Source organism: Palaemon carinicauda, chromosome 42, assembly GCF_036898095.1.
Source record: "Palaemon carinicauda isolate YSFRI2023 chromosome 42, ASM3689809v2, whole genome shotgun sequence".
Taxonomy (NCBI): Eukaryota; Metazoa; Arthropoda; class Malacostraca; order Decapoda; family Palaemonidae; genus Palaemon; species Palaemon carinicauda.
The window spans coordinates 13,686,211-13,699,481 of record NC_090766.1 but is presented as its reverse complement, the minus strand read 5'-3'; the positions used below and the strand labels follow the sequence as shown (position 1 = coordinate 13,699,481).

The 13,271-nt window shown below is 35.8% G+C and overlaps 2 protein-coding genes across 2 annotated transcripts in view; one reads left to right on the top strand and one right to left on the bottom strand.

Moving 5' to 3' along the window:
* Positions 1–3,922, top strand: part of LOC137633015 (uncharacterized) — a 47,862-nt gene extending 43,940 nt beyond the window's left edge. The window contains exons 5-6 of the mRNA XM_068365183.1: positions 2,679–2,721; positions 3,706–3,922. Coding sequence (XP_068221284.1) covers positions 2,679–2,721; positions 3,706–3,922 — 260 coding nt within the window. The remainder of the gene's footprint in view (positions 1–2,678; positions 2,722–3,705) is intronic.
* An 89-nt stretch (positions 3,923–4,011) lies between these two features.
* Positions 4,012–6,501, bottom strand: LOC137633014 (probable serine/threonine-protein kinase kinX). The gene has a single exon (XM_068365182.1). It carries the CDS (start codon positions 6,499–6,501, stop codon positions 4,012–4,014), a length of 2,490 nt encoding a protein of 829 aa, XP_068221283.1.
* Between the last annotated feature and the right edge of the window lie 6,770 nt (positions 6,502–13,271).

The following is a 13,271-nucleotide window of genomic DNA, read 5'->3' as shown; positions in this document are numbered from 1 at the left end:
ATTAAAATAAATCTTTCATATATAACCTATGAAAACTTTAAAGATACACGAGGAAGAATAATAAGATAGAATAGTGAGCCAGAGTACCCTCAAGCAAGAAAACTCTACCCAAGACAGTGGAAGACCATTGTACAGAGGCTATAGCACTACCAAGACTAGAGAACAATGGCTTGATTTTTGAGTGTCCTTCTCCTAGTAGAGATGTTTACAATAACTAAAGCCTGTCTTCTACCCTAACCAAGTGGAAAGTAGCCATCGATCAATTACAGTGCAGTAGTTATCCCCTTGGGCGAAAAGAAGAATTGTTTGGTAATCTCAGTGTTGTTTCTCAACGGGTGGCTGGTGCCTTGACCAACGTACTACCTAGAAGTAGTTATAGCGTATTCATCGTCGTATTGTTTTATTAGTGTTGATACCTTAACCTTGTGAAAGGGTTTGTGTATCGTCATGATTGCCAAAACTGTGCTAGTCAGAGACACCCATACTAGTTTGGTTTGCATAAAATAGATATCTCATATATAAAATCTAAAAACTTAAAAAACAAACAAGAGGAAGAGAAATAAGATAGAATCGTGCGCTTGAATGTACCCTCAAGCAAGAAAACCCTACCCCAAGACAGTGGAAGAGTATGGTATAGAGGCTATGGCACTACCCAAGACCAGAGAACGTTTGATTTTGGAGTGGCCTTCTCCTAAAAGAGCTGCTAAATATAGCTATAAAGGGTAGCGGCATATTTATATAGAGTATAAAAACTTAAAAAAACAAACAAGAGGAAGAGAAACAAGATAGAATCGTACGTTTGTGTGTACCCTCAAGCAAGAAAACCCTATCCCAAGACAGTGGAAGACTATGGTACAGAGGCTATGGCACTACCCAAGACCAGGAGAACGTTTTGATTTTGGAGTGGCCTTTCCTAAAAGAGCTGCTAAATATAGCTATAAAAGGTAGCGGCATATTTGATTATTTTGTCTTGGTAGAAGGTTTGCCAGCTATCGGTAGTAGCTGTATCATTTAGTGTTGATTACTAATGGCGTATTATGTGACACACTCCTTCCTACACTTCCCAGATAGGAGGGAAGTGCATCTATCAAATCTTCAGCGTTGGTACGCCAGATAACATCCAAGGACGCTTTGGCTTTTAACATTGACAGGTGGTCTATTTGTGGCAACGTGTTTTTATTAGAGTCCGAAGAGAGCGGGATCTCTTGGTGAAAGTTTATTGGTTTTGTCCCTATTATTATTATTATTATTTTTTTTTTTTAATTGGATAGTGATATCTTTTTTAATGTGGTTTTGTATTTTCACATTAAAAATATCACTATCCAATTAAAATTGATTATAATAATAAATTGTCATCAGTATTATTATTATTATTATTATTATTATTATTATTATTATTATTATTATTATTATTATTATTATTATTATTAATCACGTGCTCATAAATCTTATGCAACAATTCAGAAGGTGGTAAATTCTCAGGACCAATCTCCCACAAGTAGAATGTCCTAAAATGACGATAATTAACAAAATTACTGCGAGAGGAAAAGAAAGGAAATGAATAACTATATATATATATATATACAGTATATATATATATATATTATATACAGTATATATATATATATATATATATAAATTTCTATCTCATTACTGAGATCGAAACCCTAGCCCCTTCAAGTGAAAGGCCAGGTCGCTTCCAACCTTGCCACCAGAGGCTCTAAAGAAGTCGGAACCTTCCTGCTAATTTTTCATTTTTAGCTAATAATTATTTTCCAATTTTATCAAAATTTATTTTTTCCTAATTTTAACTAATAATTGTTTTTTTTCCAATTTCAAGTAATAATGGATACTTTTCCAATTTTAATAATAATGGATTTTTTTTCCAATTTTAACTAATGGATTTCTTTTTCCAATTTTAACTAATGGATTTTTGGGTATTGTTTACAAGACCACGCTATCCATATACTGCCAAATTATGCAAAGCTATTGTTTTTCTCTATTACTTTTTCATAATTTAAAATAATTCGTCACTTGGGAAACAAGTTAAAATCATAAAAATCTATAGAATTATTAAAAAAAAAAAAACTAGCCTGGTTTCCTCACTAAACGACCTTGAACTGACATCGTCAACATAGTCAACCAAACAAGTTCGTGATGCCAGTGTACATTTGATATATATTTAAAATATATACTAAATTAAAAATGAATGAATTACTCAAAGGTGGCACCATTTGTGAATTGTATATTTTATGGGACACTTGAGTAATTACTTAATTTTTAATTTAGTTTATATTTTGTATATATATATATATATATATACATATATATATGTGTGTATAATATATATATATATATATATACATATATATATGTGTGTATATATATATATATATATATATATATATATATATAATCAAATGTACGCTGGCATCACGAACTTCTGTTTTGGTTGACTATGTTGACGATGTCAGTTCCAGGTCGTTTAGTGAGGAAACCAGGTTAGTTTTTTTTTTCTTATAATTCTATATAGTTTTTATAATTTTAACTTGTTTCCCATGTGGTGAATTGTTTTAAATTATGAAAAAAGTAATCGGAGAAACAATAGGTTTGCATAATTTGGTAGTATGACCATTTTTTTTTTCCAATTTAACTAATAATTGAATTTCTCTTTTCAGGTGAGTGCGATTTGCAGCGAGATCTAGATTTGGGTCCTGGTGGGCAAGTATTAATATATATTTCGGTTTTACGAAGGTCGTCAACGGGCCTAAGACATTGCACGTTTTTTTTCCTCTCTATGAAGGTTTTATGGATTTTTTTCCTCTATGAAGGTTTTATGGATTTTTTTCCTCTGAAGGTTTTATGTATTTTTTTCCTCAATGAAGGTTTTATGGATTTTTCCCTCTATGAAAGCTTCATGGATTTTTTTCCTCTATGAAGGTTTTATGGATATTTTTCCTCTGAAGGTTTCATGGATTTTTTTCCTTTATGGATGGTTTTATGGATATTTTTTCCACTCTTTGAAGGTTTTATGGATTTTTTCCCCTCTCTATGAAGGTTTTATGAATTTTTTTTCTTCTGCGAAATGTAGTTTTATGTACACATTTATTCATAGCTTGGATAAAGTTTATTTTTTCTTTCTCCCTGTCGGCGTTCTTTTTTGCTAGATTTAGCTGTTGTATCATAAATTTATTCCCCTTCTCTCTCTCTCTCTCTCTCTCTCTCTCTCTCTCTCTCCCCCACTACTACTATTATTACTATTACTAATTCTACCACCACTACTACTACTGTTATTCTGTAGGGTTTCGCCCTTACCAAAGGGCTCGTCAGGTGGGTTCAGCCCGTTTCCAGGCTTGGTTCCCGCGACCCTCCCTCCCAACCTCTTTCTTTTTTTTTATTTATTTTTTTTTATTTAAAATTTTTTTTAGTTTTTTATTTTTTAGATTTTTTGGATTTTTTATTTTTATTTTTTTTATCTTGTTTTTTTTTTTTCATGGAAAGTTGTGAAAAAGAAAAACCCAAGTTAAACCAACCAATTGCAGCCATTGGATGGTGACCTCTGCAGACAAACCTCCCTGGGAAGTATGTAGCTTCTCTCCCCAGCTAAAGGGCCTCTGGCCAACCTATGAGGACAAGTCTACTGCATACTAGAAGAAGCTGAGCTAGTTCCCTCTGCAGAGCCGGTGTTCTTGATTATTCCCACAGAACCACCTGGAGGTTAGTATCCGAAAGAATAGATCTAGATATCCGACCATTTGTTCACTTGAAGGTCTTGTACCCCTCCATCAAGGTACATAGCATACTAGAAAAAGCAAAGTTTCTTCCCTCTGCAGAACCTGTCCTCTGGGTTATCCCAAGCGTCCTTCAAGCCGAGCAGTTAGGCCAAGCATCCTTCCAGGACAGGAAGGCGGAGCATCTTTGATCGTTGTGGCTTTGTGACACTAATGTCCTAGGGCCATTTTGGGGGGATTTTTTCGACCCTGGAGGTCCTTTTGTTTGCCACGTAGATACTCAATCCCAGTGTACGCCAGAACCTCTTAAGAGAGATTCCTCATAGAAGTAATTTTCGTCGTATTCTGCGTCATAATCTTCATCGTAATATTCATCCTCTGGATTTTCTTCTTCTGGGATTTCCTTACAAAATCTGTATTCTGAGTATTCATTTGTTTCCTGTGAATCTTCATGAACTAGTTGCTGAATATTGTATCTTTCTTCGCATATCGTGGGAACATCTGAATGTTCCCTTACAGTGAGTACTTCTGAATCCTCGCTTCCTGAGGGAACATCTGTTTCTTCCCTTTCAGCGAGAACGGAAATTTTGATTCCTGCGGGAACATCCGATTTTTCTAGTACTTCAGTATTGTCTTTTTGTAATATTTCAGCAACAGCAATTTCTTCTTCTTCTTCTTCACATATTGCTCCTGAGTTTTCACCTTCATCTCCAAGCTCAGTCTCTTTAGACAAATTGTCCTGATCACACAACAGATCTAAAGATTTCCCTCTTTCCTCTACATCTCCTTCCTCTTCCTCCTCCTCTAAAGTGCTCATTGGCACCCAGTGTTCTTCGTGATCATCTTCTTCCTCCTTTCTCTCTGACCTTCTCTTCATCATCACACCCCAGCCCTCAGCGAAGTCCCAGGGGTCGCCATCCTCAATAATGTAATTAATTTCCTGAATCTCTTCAGGGGAAGACTGCAGCAACAAGTAAGATTTGGTCACCCTCTCCAAGAGAGTAGCAGCGCCTTCATAATGTTTCGCCTTGTGGCAGATGAAGCTTCCGAAGTTAAAGATCCAGTCCTTCATGAAAGACTGGTAGCACAGCCCGACCTCTTCTTGGGTTGGGTTTTTCGAGCAGCCCAGCAACTCTTGAGGTTCCTTGACCTTGTTCATGCGGTCAACCACCCTCAAAATCCTCCTCTTCTGCTTTTTACTGAACGTTAGAAATTTTGCAGGCTCTGGTTTAGTTCTGTCTCTGCCTGACGCCATTGGAGGGGGAGGGATAGGAAATGAAAATTCTACAGTGACACTTTCCAAAACTCCTTCGTCCTCGCTGTCGGATGCTTCGTATCCTTCCTGGACGTTTATTTCCGGACCTTTTTCATTGGAATCCTCCATGACTGAAAGCTCCTCATTGGTACTCTCTTCTGCTTCATTCATCTGCACTGGCTCTTTCTTAGAAGAATTTTCCATGACAATTTCTTCAAGTATTTCCTTAACTTCGTTAGTGTTCTCTTTTCCAAACTGTTCAATTTGTTCAACTTCGGAAGAAGTGTTCTCATCTGTGACAGTAGCTTCCATCTCCTGTGAGATTTCGACCGCTTCCTCAGTTTCATTATTCTCCTCTTTTCCCAACTGTTCAATTTGTTCAACTTCGGAAGAAGTGTCCTTATCTCTTACAGTAGCTTCTACCTCCTGTGAGATTTCGACCGTTTCCTCGGTTTCATTATTCTCCTCTTTTCCCAACTGTGCAATTTGTTCAACTTCGGAAGAAGTGTCCTCATCTGTGACAGCAGCTTCCACCTCCTGTGAGATTTCGACCGCTTCCTCAGTTTCATTATTCTCCTCTTTTCCCAACTGTTCAATTTGTTCAACTTCGGAAGAAGTGTCCTTATCTCTTACAGTAGCTTCTACCTCCTGTGAGATTTCGACCGTTTCCTCGGTTTCATTATTCTCCTCTTTTCCCAACTGTGCAATTTGTTCAACTTCGGAAGAAGTGTCCTCATCTGTGACAGCAGCTTCCACCTCCTGTGAGACTTCGACCGCTTCCTCGGTTTCATTATTCTCCTCTTTTCCCAACTGTTCAATTTGTTCAACTTCGGAAGAAGTGTTCTCATCTGTGACAGCAGCTTCCACCTCCTGTGAGATTTCGACCGCTTCCTCGGTTTCATTATTCTCCTCTTTTCCCAACTGTTCAATTTGTTCAACTTCGGAAGAAGTGTTCTCATCTGTGACAGCAGCTTCCACCTCCTGTGAGATTTCGACCGCTTCCTCGGTTTCATTATTCTCCTCTTTTCCCAACTGTTCAATTTGTTCAACTTCGGAAGAAGTGTTCTCATCTGTGACAGTAGCTTCCACCTCCTGTGAGATTTCGACCGCTTCCTCGGTTTCATCATTCTCCTCTTTTCCCAACTGTTCAATTTGTTCAACTTCGGAAGAAGTGTCCTTATCTCTTACAGTAGCTTCCACCTCCTGTGAGACTTCGACCGCTTCCTCGGTTTCATCATTCTCCTCTTTTCCCAACTGTTCAATTTGTTCAACTTCGGAAGAAGTGTCCTTATCTCTTACAGTAGCTTCCACCTCCTGTGAGACTTCGACCGCTTCCTCAGTTTCTTTATTCTCCTCTTTTCCCAACTGTTCAATTTGTTCAACTTCGGAAGAAGTGTTCTCATCTGTGTCAGAAAGCTTCCACCTCCTGTGAGACTTCGACCGCTTCCTCAGTTTCATTATTCTCCTCTTTTCCCAACTGTTCAATTTGTTCAACTTCGGAAGAAGTGTTCTCATCTGTGTCAGAAAGCTTCCACCTCCTGTGAGACTTCGACCGCTTCCTCAGTTTCATTATTCTCCTCTTTTCCCAACTGTTCAATTTGTTCAACTTCGGAAGAAGTGTTCTCATCTGTGTCAGAAAGCTTCCACCTCCTGTGAGACTTCGACCGCTTCCTCAGTTTCATTATTCTCCTCTTTTCCCAACTGTTCAATTTGTTCAACTTCGGAAGAAGTGTTCTCATCTGTGTCAGAAAGCTTCCACCTCCTGTGAGACTTCGACTGCTTCCTCAGTTTCATTATTCTCCTCTTTTCCCAACTTGTTCAATTTGTTCAACTTCGGAAGAAGTGTTCTCATCTGTGTCAGAAAGCTTCCACCTCCTGTGAGACTTCGACTGCTTCCTCAGTTTCATTATTCTCCTCTTTTCCCAACTGTTCCATTTGTTCAACTTCGGAAGAAGTGTTCTCATCTGTGTCAGAAAGCTTCCAGCTCCTGTGAGACTTCGACCGCTTCCTCAGTTTCATTATTCTCCTCTTTTCCCAACTGTTCCATTTGTTCAACTTCGGAAGAAGTGTTCTCATCTGTGTCAGAAAGCTTCCAGCTCCTGTGAGACTTCGACCGCTTCCTCAGTTTCATTATTCTCCTCTTTTCCCAACTGTTCCATTTGTTCAACTTCGGAAGAAGTGTTCTCATCTGTGTCAGAAAGCTTCCAGCTCCTGTGAGACTTCGACCGCTTCCTCAGTTTCATTATTCTCCTCTTTTCCCAACTGTTCCATTTGTTCAACTTCGGAAGAAGTGTTCTCATCTGTGTCAGAAAGCTTCCAGCTCCTGTGAGACTTCGACCGCTTCCTCAGTTTCATTATTCTCCTCTTTTCCCAACTGTTCCATTTGTTCAACTTCGGAAGAAGTGTTCTCATCTGTGTCAGAAAGCTTCCACCTCCTGTGAGACTTCGACCGCTTCCTCAGTTTCCTTATTCTCCTCTTTCCCCAACTGTTCCATTTGTTCAACTTCGGAAGAAGTGTTCTCATCTGTGTCAGAAAGCTTCCACCTCCTGTGAGACTTCGACCGCTTCCTCAGTTTCCTTATTCTCCTCTTTCCCCAACTGTTCCATTTGTTCAACTTCGGAAGAAGTGTTCTCATCTGTGTCAGAAAGCTTCCACCTCCTGTGAGACTTCGACCGCTTCCTCAGTTTCCTTATTCTCCTCTTTCCCCAACTGTTCCATTTGTTCAACTTCGGAAGAAGTGTTCTCATCTGTGTCAGAAAGCTTCCACCTCCTGTGAGACTTCGACCGCTTCCTCAGTTTCATTATTCTCCTCTTTTCCCAACTGTTCAATTTGTTCAACTTCGGAAGAAGTGTTCTCATCTGTGTCAGAAAGCTTCCAGCTCCTGTGAGACTTCGACCGCTTCCTCAGTTTCATTATTCTCCTCTTTTCCCAACTGTTCAATTTGTTCAACTTCGGAAGAAGTGTTCTCATCTGTGACAGTAGCTTCCACCTCCTGTGAGATTTCGACCGCTTCCTCAGTTTCATTATTCTCCTCTTTTCCCAACTGTTCAATTTGTTCAAGTTCGGAAGAAGTGTTCTCATCTGTGACAGTAGCTTCCACCTCCTGTGAGATTTCGACCGCTTCCTCAGTTTCATTATTCTCCTCTTTCCCAAACTGTTCAATTTGTTCAACTTTGGAAGAAGTATTCTCATCGCTGACAGTAGCTTCCATCTCCTGTGAGATTTCAACCCCTTCTTCAGTTTCATTATTGTAGAATTCCTCTTTTGCGCTCTCCATCTGCATTATATAGCTCTTTTTCAGTTGAGTTTTGCATAACAATATCTTCACTCGTTTGAAAGTCATCCGTTTTCTTCTCGTCTTCCGTCTTTAAAATCTCACCATCTTCAGAAGTAATGTCCTTATCTCCTGCAGCCTCCACAGAAGAATCATCTGAAACTTCCTTTGAGAGTCCGAATTTCTCTTCGGTTTCATCACTGCAAACTTCATCTTTCTCTCTTTCTACTTTTCCAATTTCCTCTTGGTCGACCTGTTTGCTTTCTTCCGTAGACTTCCTGGTCACAGCCCATAAGAACCCGCCAGCCACGACGAAAACTGCAAGAGCTGCTCCGATGTAAATAGAGAGGTTTGTATTTGCGATAGGAATGACTTCTTCGCTTCTTCCAAATTGGAATTTGGGGAGAAGCTTTCGAAGAAGCCAATTCGATTTCAACTGTTCGTTGAATCTCTCAGCTTCATCCTGCATTTCCATCAGTCCGAGTTCGCACCGTTTGAGTTCATCAGAGTCTTCCAAAAAGCCCCCGATAATAGGACAGCGTCGCATCCACCTACCTAGGAAAGAATACTCCGTGGCGGCTTCAACAACACAGTCTTCCTGGAAGCTCGGTGCCTCTGGTAGGAACTGCGAAAACCATCTGAAGACGAAGGACTCTTGCAAAGTCCTCAGCTGTCCCCTGAGTTCTTTAATAGGAATTTCGCATTCAGCTTTCCGCTCCTGAACCGCCGAAACTGCTGCGTTCTTCAGGTGAAGTCCTCCTCCATGAAGGGCTCCCATCACGCACACCAACATTAACACGCCAAATGCTTTTAATACTGCCATATTAAATTCATGCAGATCAGAGGTTTCGTATCAGCCCTATTTTGAAAAAAAGAGAGAATCGAAAATCTGAAGACTTTTGAGAATCGGGGAGGATTCGTTCCGCTATCTGGAGTCAGTTGGAGCTGGTCTTCAAGATTGCGGGAAAATCGTCTTCACATCCAAAGATTTCTTTGTAAAAAGATTTTCTTAACCGGTAACAACAACAACAACAACAACAACAACACCACACACACACACACACACACACACACACACACACACACATATATATATATATATATATATATATATATATATATATATATATATATATATATACACACATATATAAAATGTGTGTATGTACGTACAGATGTATGTATGTATGTATGTGTGTATATAACAACAGGCAACGCCACATACATGAAAATAAACAGAAGTAAAAAAGAAGAAAAATTAAGTATTTTATGAAACACACTTTGCAGAATATCCAGCCCCATTGCATTAACATATTCGCAATCATGTTGCAACGTGCAAATCGCAATCATGTTGCAACATGCAAATCACAATCATGTTGCAACGTGCAAATCGCAATCATGTTGCAACGTGCAAATCGGAATCATGTTGCCACGTGCAAATTACCGGAATTTTCAGCATTGAAAGAAAAATTAACTGATTCACTTGTTTTTATCTATAAAAGCAAAGTCTTCATCAATACAAAAAATAAACATGGTTTTTTTCATTATTTCAATTACCTTTTTTTTAATTAAATTTATTTTTGCTTTTATACTAATGCTTTTTTTGCTGCTTCATAATGTTTATTTTAAGTGGTTTTTTTTTAATCTGTGCAAAATTTGATCAGGTTGGTTTCGAAAGGTCTGAAATCCAACATTTTGTAACTATGGTACTGGATGTCACTTTCTATTATATATATATATATATATATATATATATATATATATATATATATATATATATATATATATATATATATATATATATATACACATTATTATATGTGTATATATATAATACATACACACGATATATACATGCATATTACATGTGTGTATACATATTATCATATATAAACAATATGTTATGTACGTATATATCGTGTACAGTATATATATATATATATATATATATATATATATATATATATATATATATATATATATATATATATATATATATATATATATATATATATATATATATACACATACATACATACATACATACATACATACATACATACATACAGTTTATTATATATGTATATATCGTGTACAGTATATATATATATATATATATATATATATATATATATATATATATATATATATATATATATATATATATATATATATATATACAGTATGTTATATATATCATGTACAGTATATGTGTATATATATATATATATATATATATATATATATATATATATATATATATATATATATATATATATATGTATGTATATGTATGTATATGTATATATATGTATATATATATATATATATATATATATATATATATATATATATATATATATATATATATCTCAGCCGTTACTGGGTCACTGCAGAACAAAGGCCTCAGCCATGTCCTTCCACTCGTATCTGTTTATGGTCTTCCTATGACAGTTCACACCGCAAATTTTCTTAGTCCGTCAATCCATCGCCTGTCTTCAGTTTATCTATGCCATAATCACATTAGGCCTACGCACGTAACATTTAGCTTAATATCTAATGTTTCTAGAACAATTCTGTTAGATGGATTGAAAGAAATATTAGAGAGAACGCACGAGTCCGTTTTTGTTGGAGAATTTTGAAACAATTCTTTTGGCTTTTTATTTATTTATTTATTTATTTTTCTTTTTTTTTTTACTTTTGATTGTAGTAATTTTTGCTTATTGTTATTTTTTTCGTAGGTCTGGGAGATGTAATTTTGATAGCTATGAAACGTTGGGAATAATTATGACGTTTACGATATTATTATTATTATCATTATCATTATTATTATTATTATTATTATTATTATTATTGTTGTTGTTGTTGTTGTTGTTATTATTATTATTACTAGCTAAGCCACAACCCTAGTGCTGCTAGTATTAATACTACTACTACATTGTATTATTATTACTACTGCTGGTGTTATCATCATCATCATCATCATCATCACCACCGTTGTTGGTGTCAAATACATCTGGAAATTAGAGTGGCAGTAGAGCATAGACCTCCGTCACGTCAGCTAATTTCTCGGACTTTTGCTCTACCTTAACCTTGACCTTTGAATTAGGACCTTCAGAATTTAGTAACTTCCACGTCTCAGCTTAACAAATAATCCCCATGAGCAAAACTGTGGCCAGGAAGTTGTCCACAAACAGACAAACGGGGGCGAAAACATAACCTCCTCCCAACTTCGTTGGCGGAGGTAATAAACAAAACGAAAGAGCAAATTATTATTATTATTATTATTATTATTATTATTTGTTGTTGTTGTTATTACAATACCCATTAACACAAGAAACTATTTTATCAAAGTTATATCTTAGTTTTAATTATTTGATTATTACTTATTTTATCCTCCTCCATTCTTGTTTAACGTTATCATCACTCTTCTTTATCTTGTCAAAATCCTAGGGTCGAATGGCCTCCCAGGTCCCCAGCACTGAGGCATGTGACCTATTTTTATAAATCCTAATTAAAATAGGACCAATTTCGATATCTTTTGCGTTCAGTGCTATAAAGGTATTTCCTCTCAAAAGCTTCAATCTTTATTATTTCGTTCGCTCTAATATTTACTCTTCATTATAAAAAAGTGTAGGATTAACAATATATATATATATATATATATATATATATATATATATATATATATATATATATATATATATATATATATGTATATATATATATATATATATATATATATACGGTATGTATGTTTATATTTATATAGATACACACATGTATATGTGTATTAATTTAAATAAATACGTGTATTATATATGTATATGTATTTATTTAAATGAATACGTGTATTTTATATATATATATATATATATATATATATATATATATATATATATATATATATATATATATATATATATATAAGTATATATTTAAATAAATAGGTGTATTATCTTAGCTTTGCGACCAATACCACTGCGTTCTTTTGAGTTTTTATTGAAGAAAAATTTATATGTCTTCTTGATGAATATTGATCTCTGCATAAAACGTTTTTCATTGAGTTGCAAAGTAATGTTTTTTATCGACTTCAATTTTCTAGATAGAAAAAAATAGTTCTTTTCCTTTCCCTGAAATATTGAGTTTTAGACAAACTTGTTTTCTGAGTTCCGTGTACGAGTCATTGCAGACAAGTCACTTTTTTTTATTTTTTGAGAGAGAGAGAGAGAGAGAGAGAGAGAGAGAGAGAGAGAGAGAGAGAGAGAGAGAGAGACTTGAAGGGTGCCTAAGTTATATAGAAAGAGGGCAGTGACCTTTAAGAAAAGAGATTATCTTACTTCTTGGTCACACTCACTATAGTCAATTTTTTTTAGCGAGGCAGATTTGCACCGACTCGCAAAAATTGGTTAGAATTATCTTCTCCAACCAATCAGCGCTCAGGAAACTTTTCCGAGCTAAAAGGGCACCGCTGCGAGTCGGTGCAAATCTGCCTCGGTAAAAAAAATTGACTATAGTGCTTTCACCTGCTTACATAAGAGATCGGTTTTCGGAACAGCATGACTTACTGGGAATAATTTTGTTAGACGTTTTATTCCAGCTGTGACCAGATTATGGAATGATTTCTCTTAATCCGGATGTCTATCATATGTTTTATATTTAAAAAAAAAAATGTATACCCATATTATTAGGTAAATAATTTTGTTGTGGGTAGATTGAATAGTATTTACAATATATACAAGAGCGCTCCATTTTTGGAGTATCGGTATTAAGAAAGTGACTTAATTGACTTGAATCACACCGGAAATGATGAATTCTAATTGAGATTAATAGATGATTGTGCGAATTTCTTTACGCATTTTCCTTCTTCTGACCTGAGGTAATGAATTGATTGTTTTTATGTGTGACCTATTGATATCGTTGCTTTTAGAAAACCGTGATTGCCTAATAAGTGAAAAAAAAATGTGTTTGTAACATTTAGAAAAGTGGGTCTGTAGTAATTAGAAAAC

What these genes read in the sequence shown, in the direction of transcription:
- LOC137633014 (XM_068365182.1), bottom strand. Translation starts at nt 6,501, where the DNA reads ATGAGAACACTTCTTCCGAAGTTGAACAAATTGAACAGTTGGGAAAAG.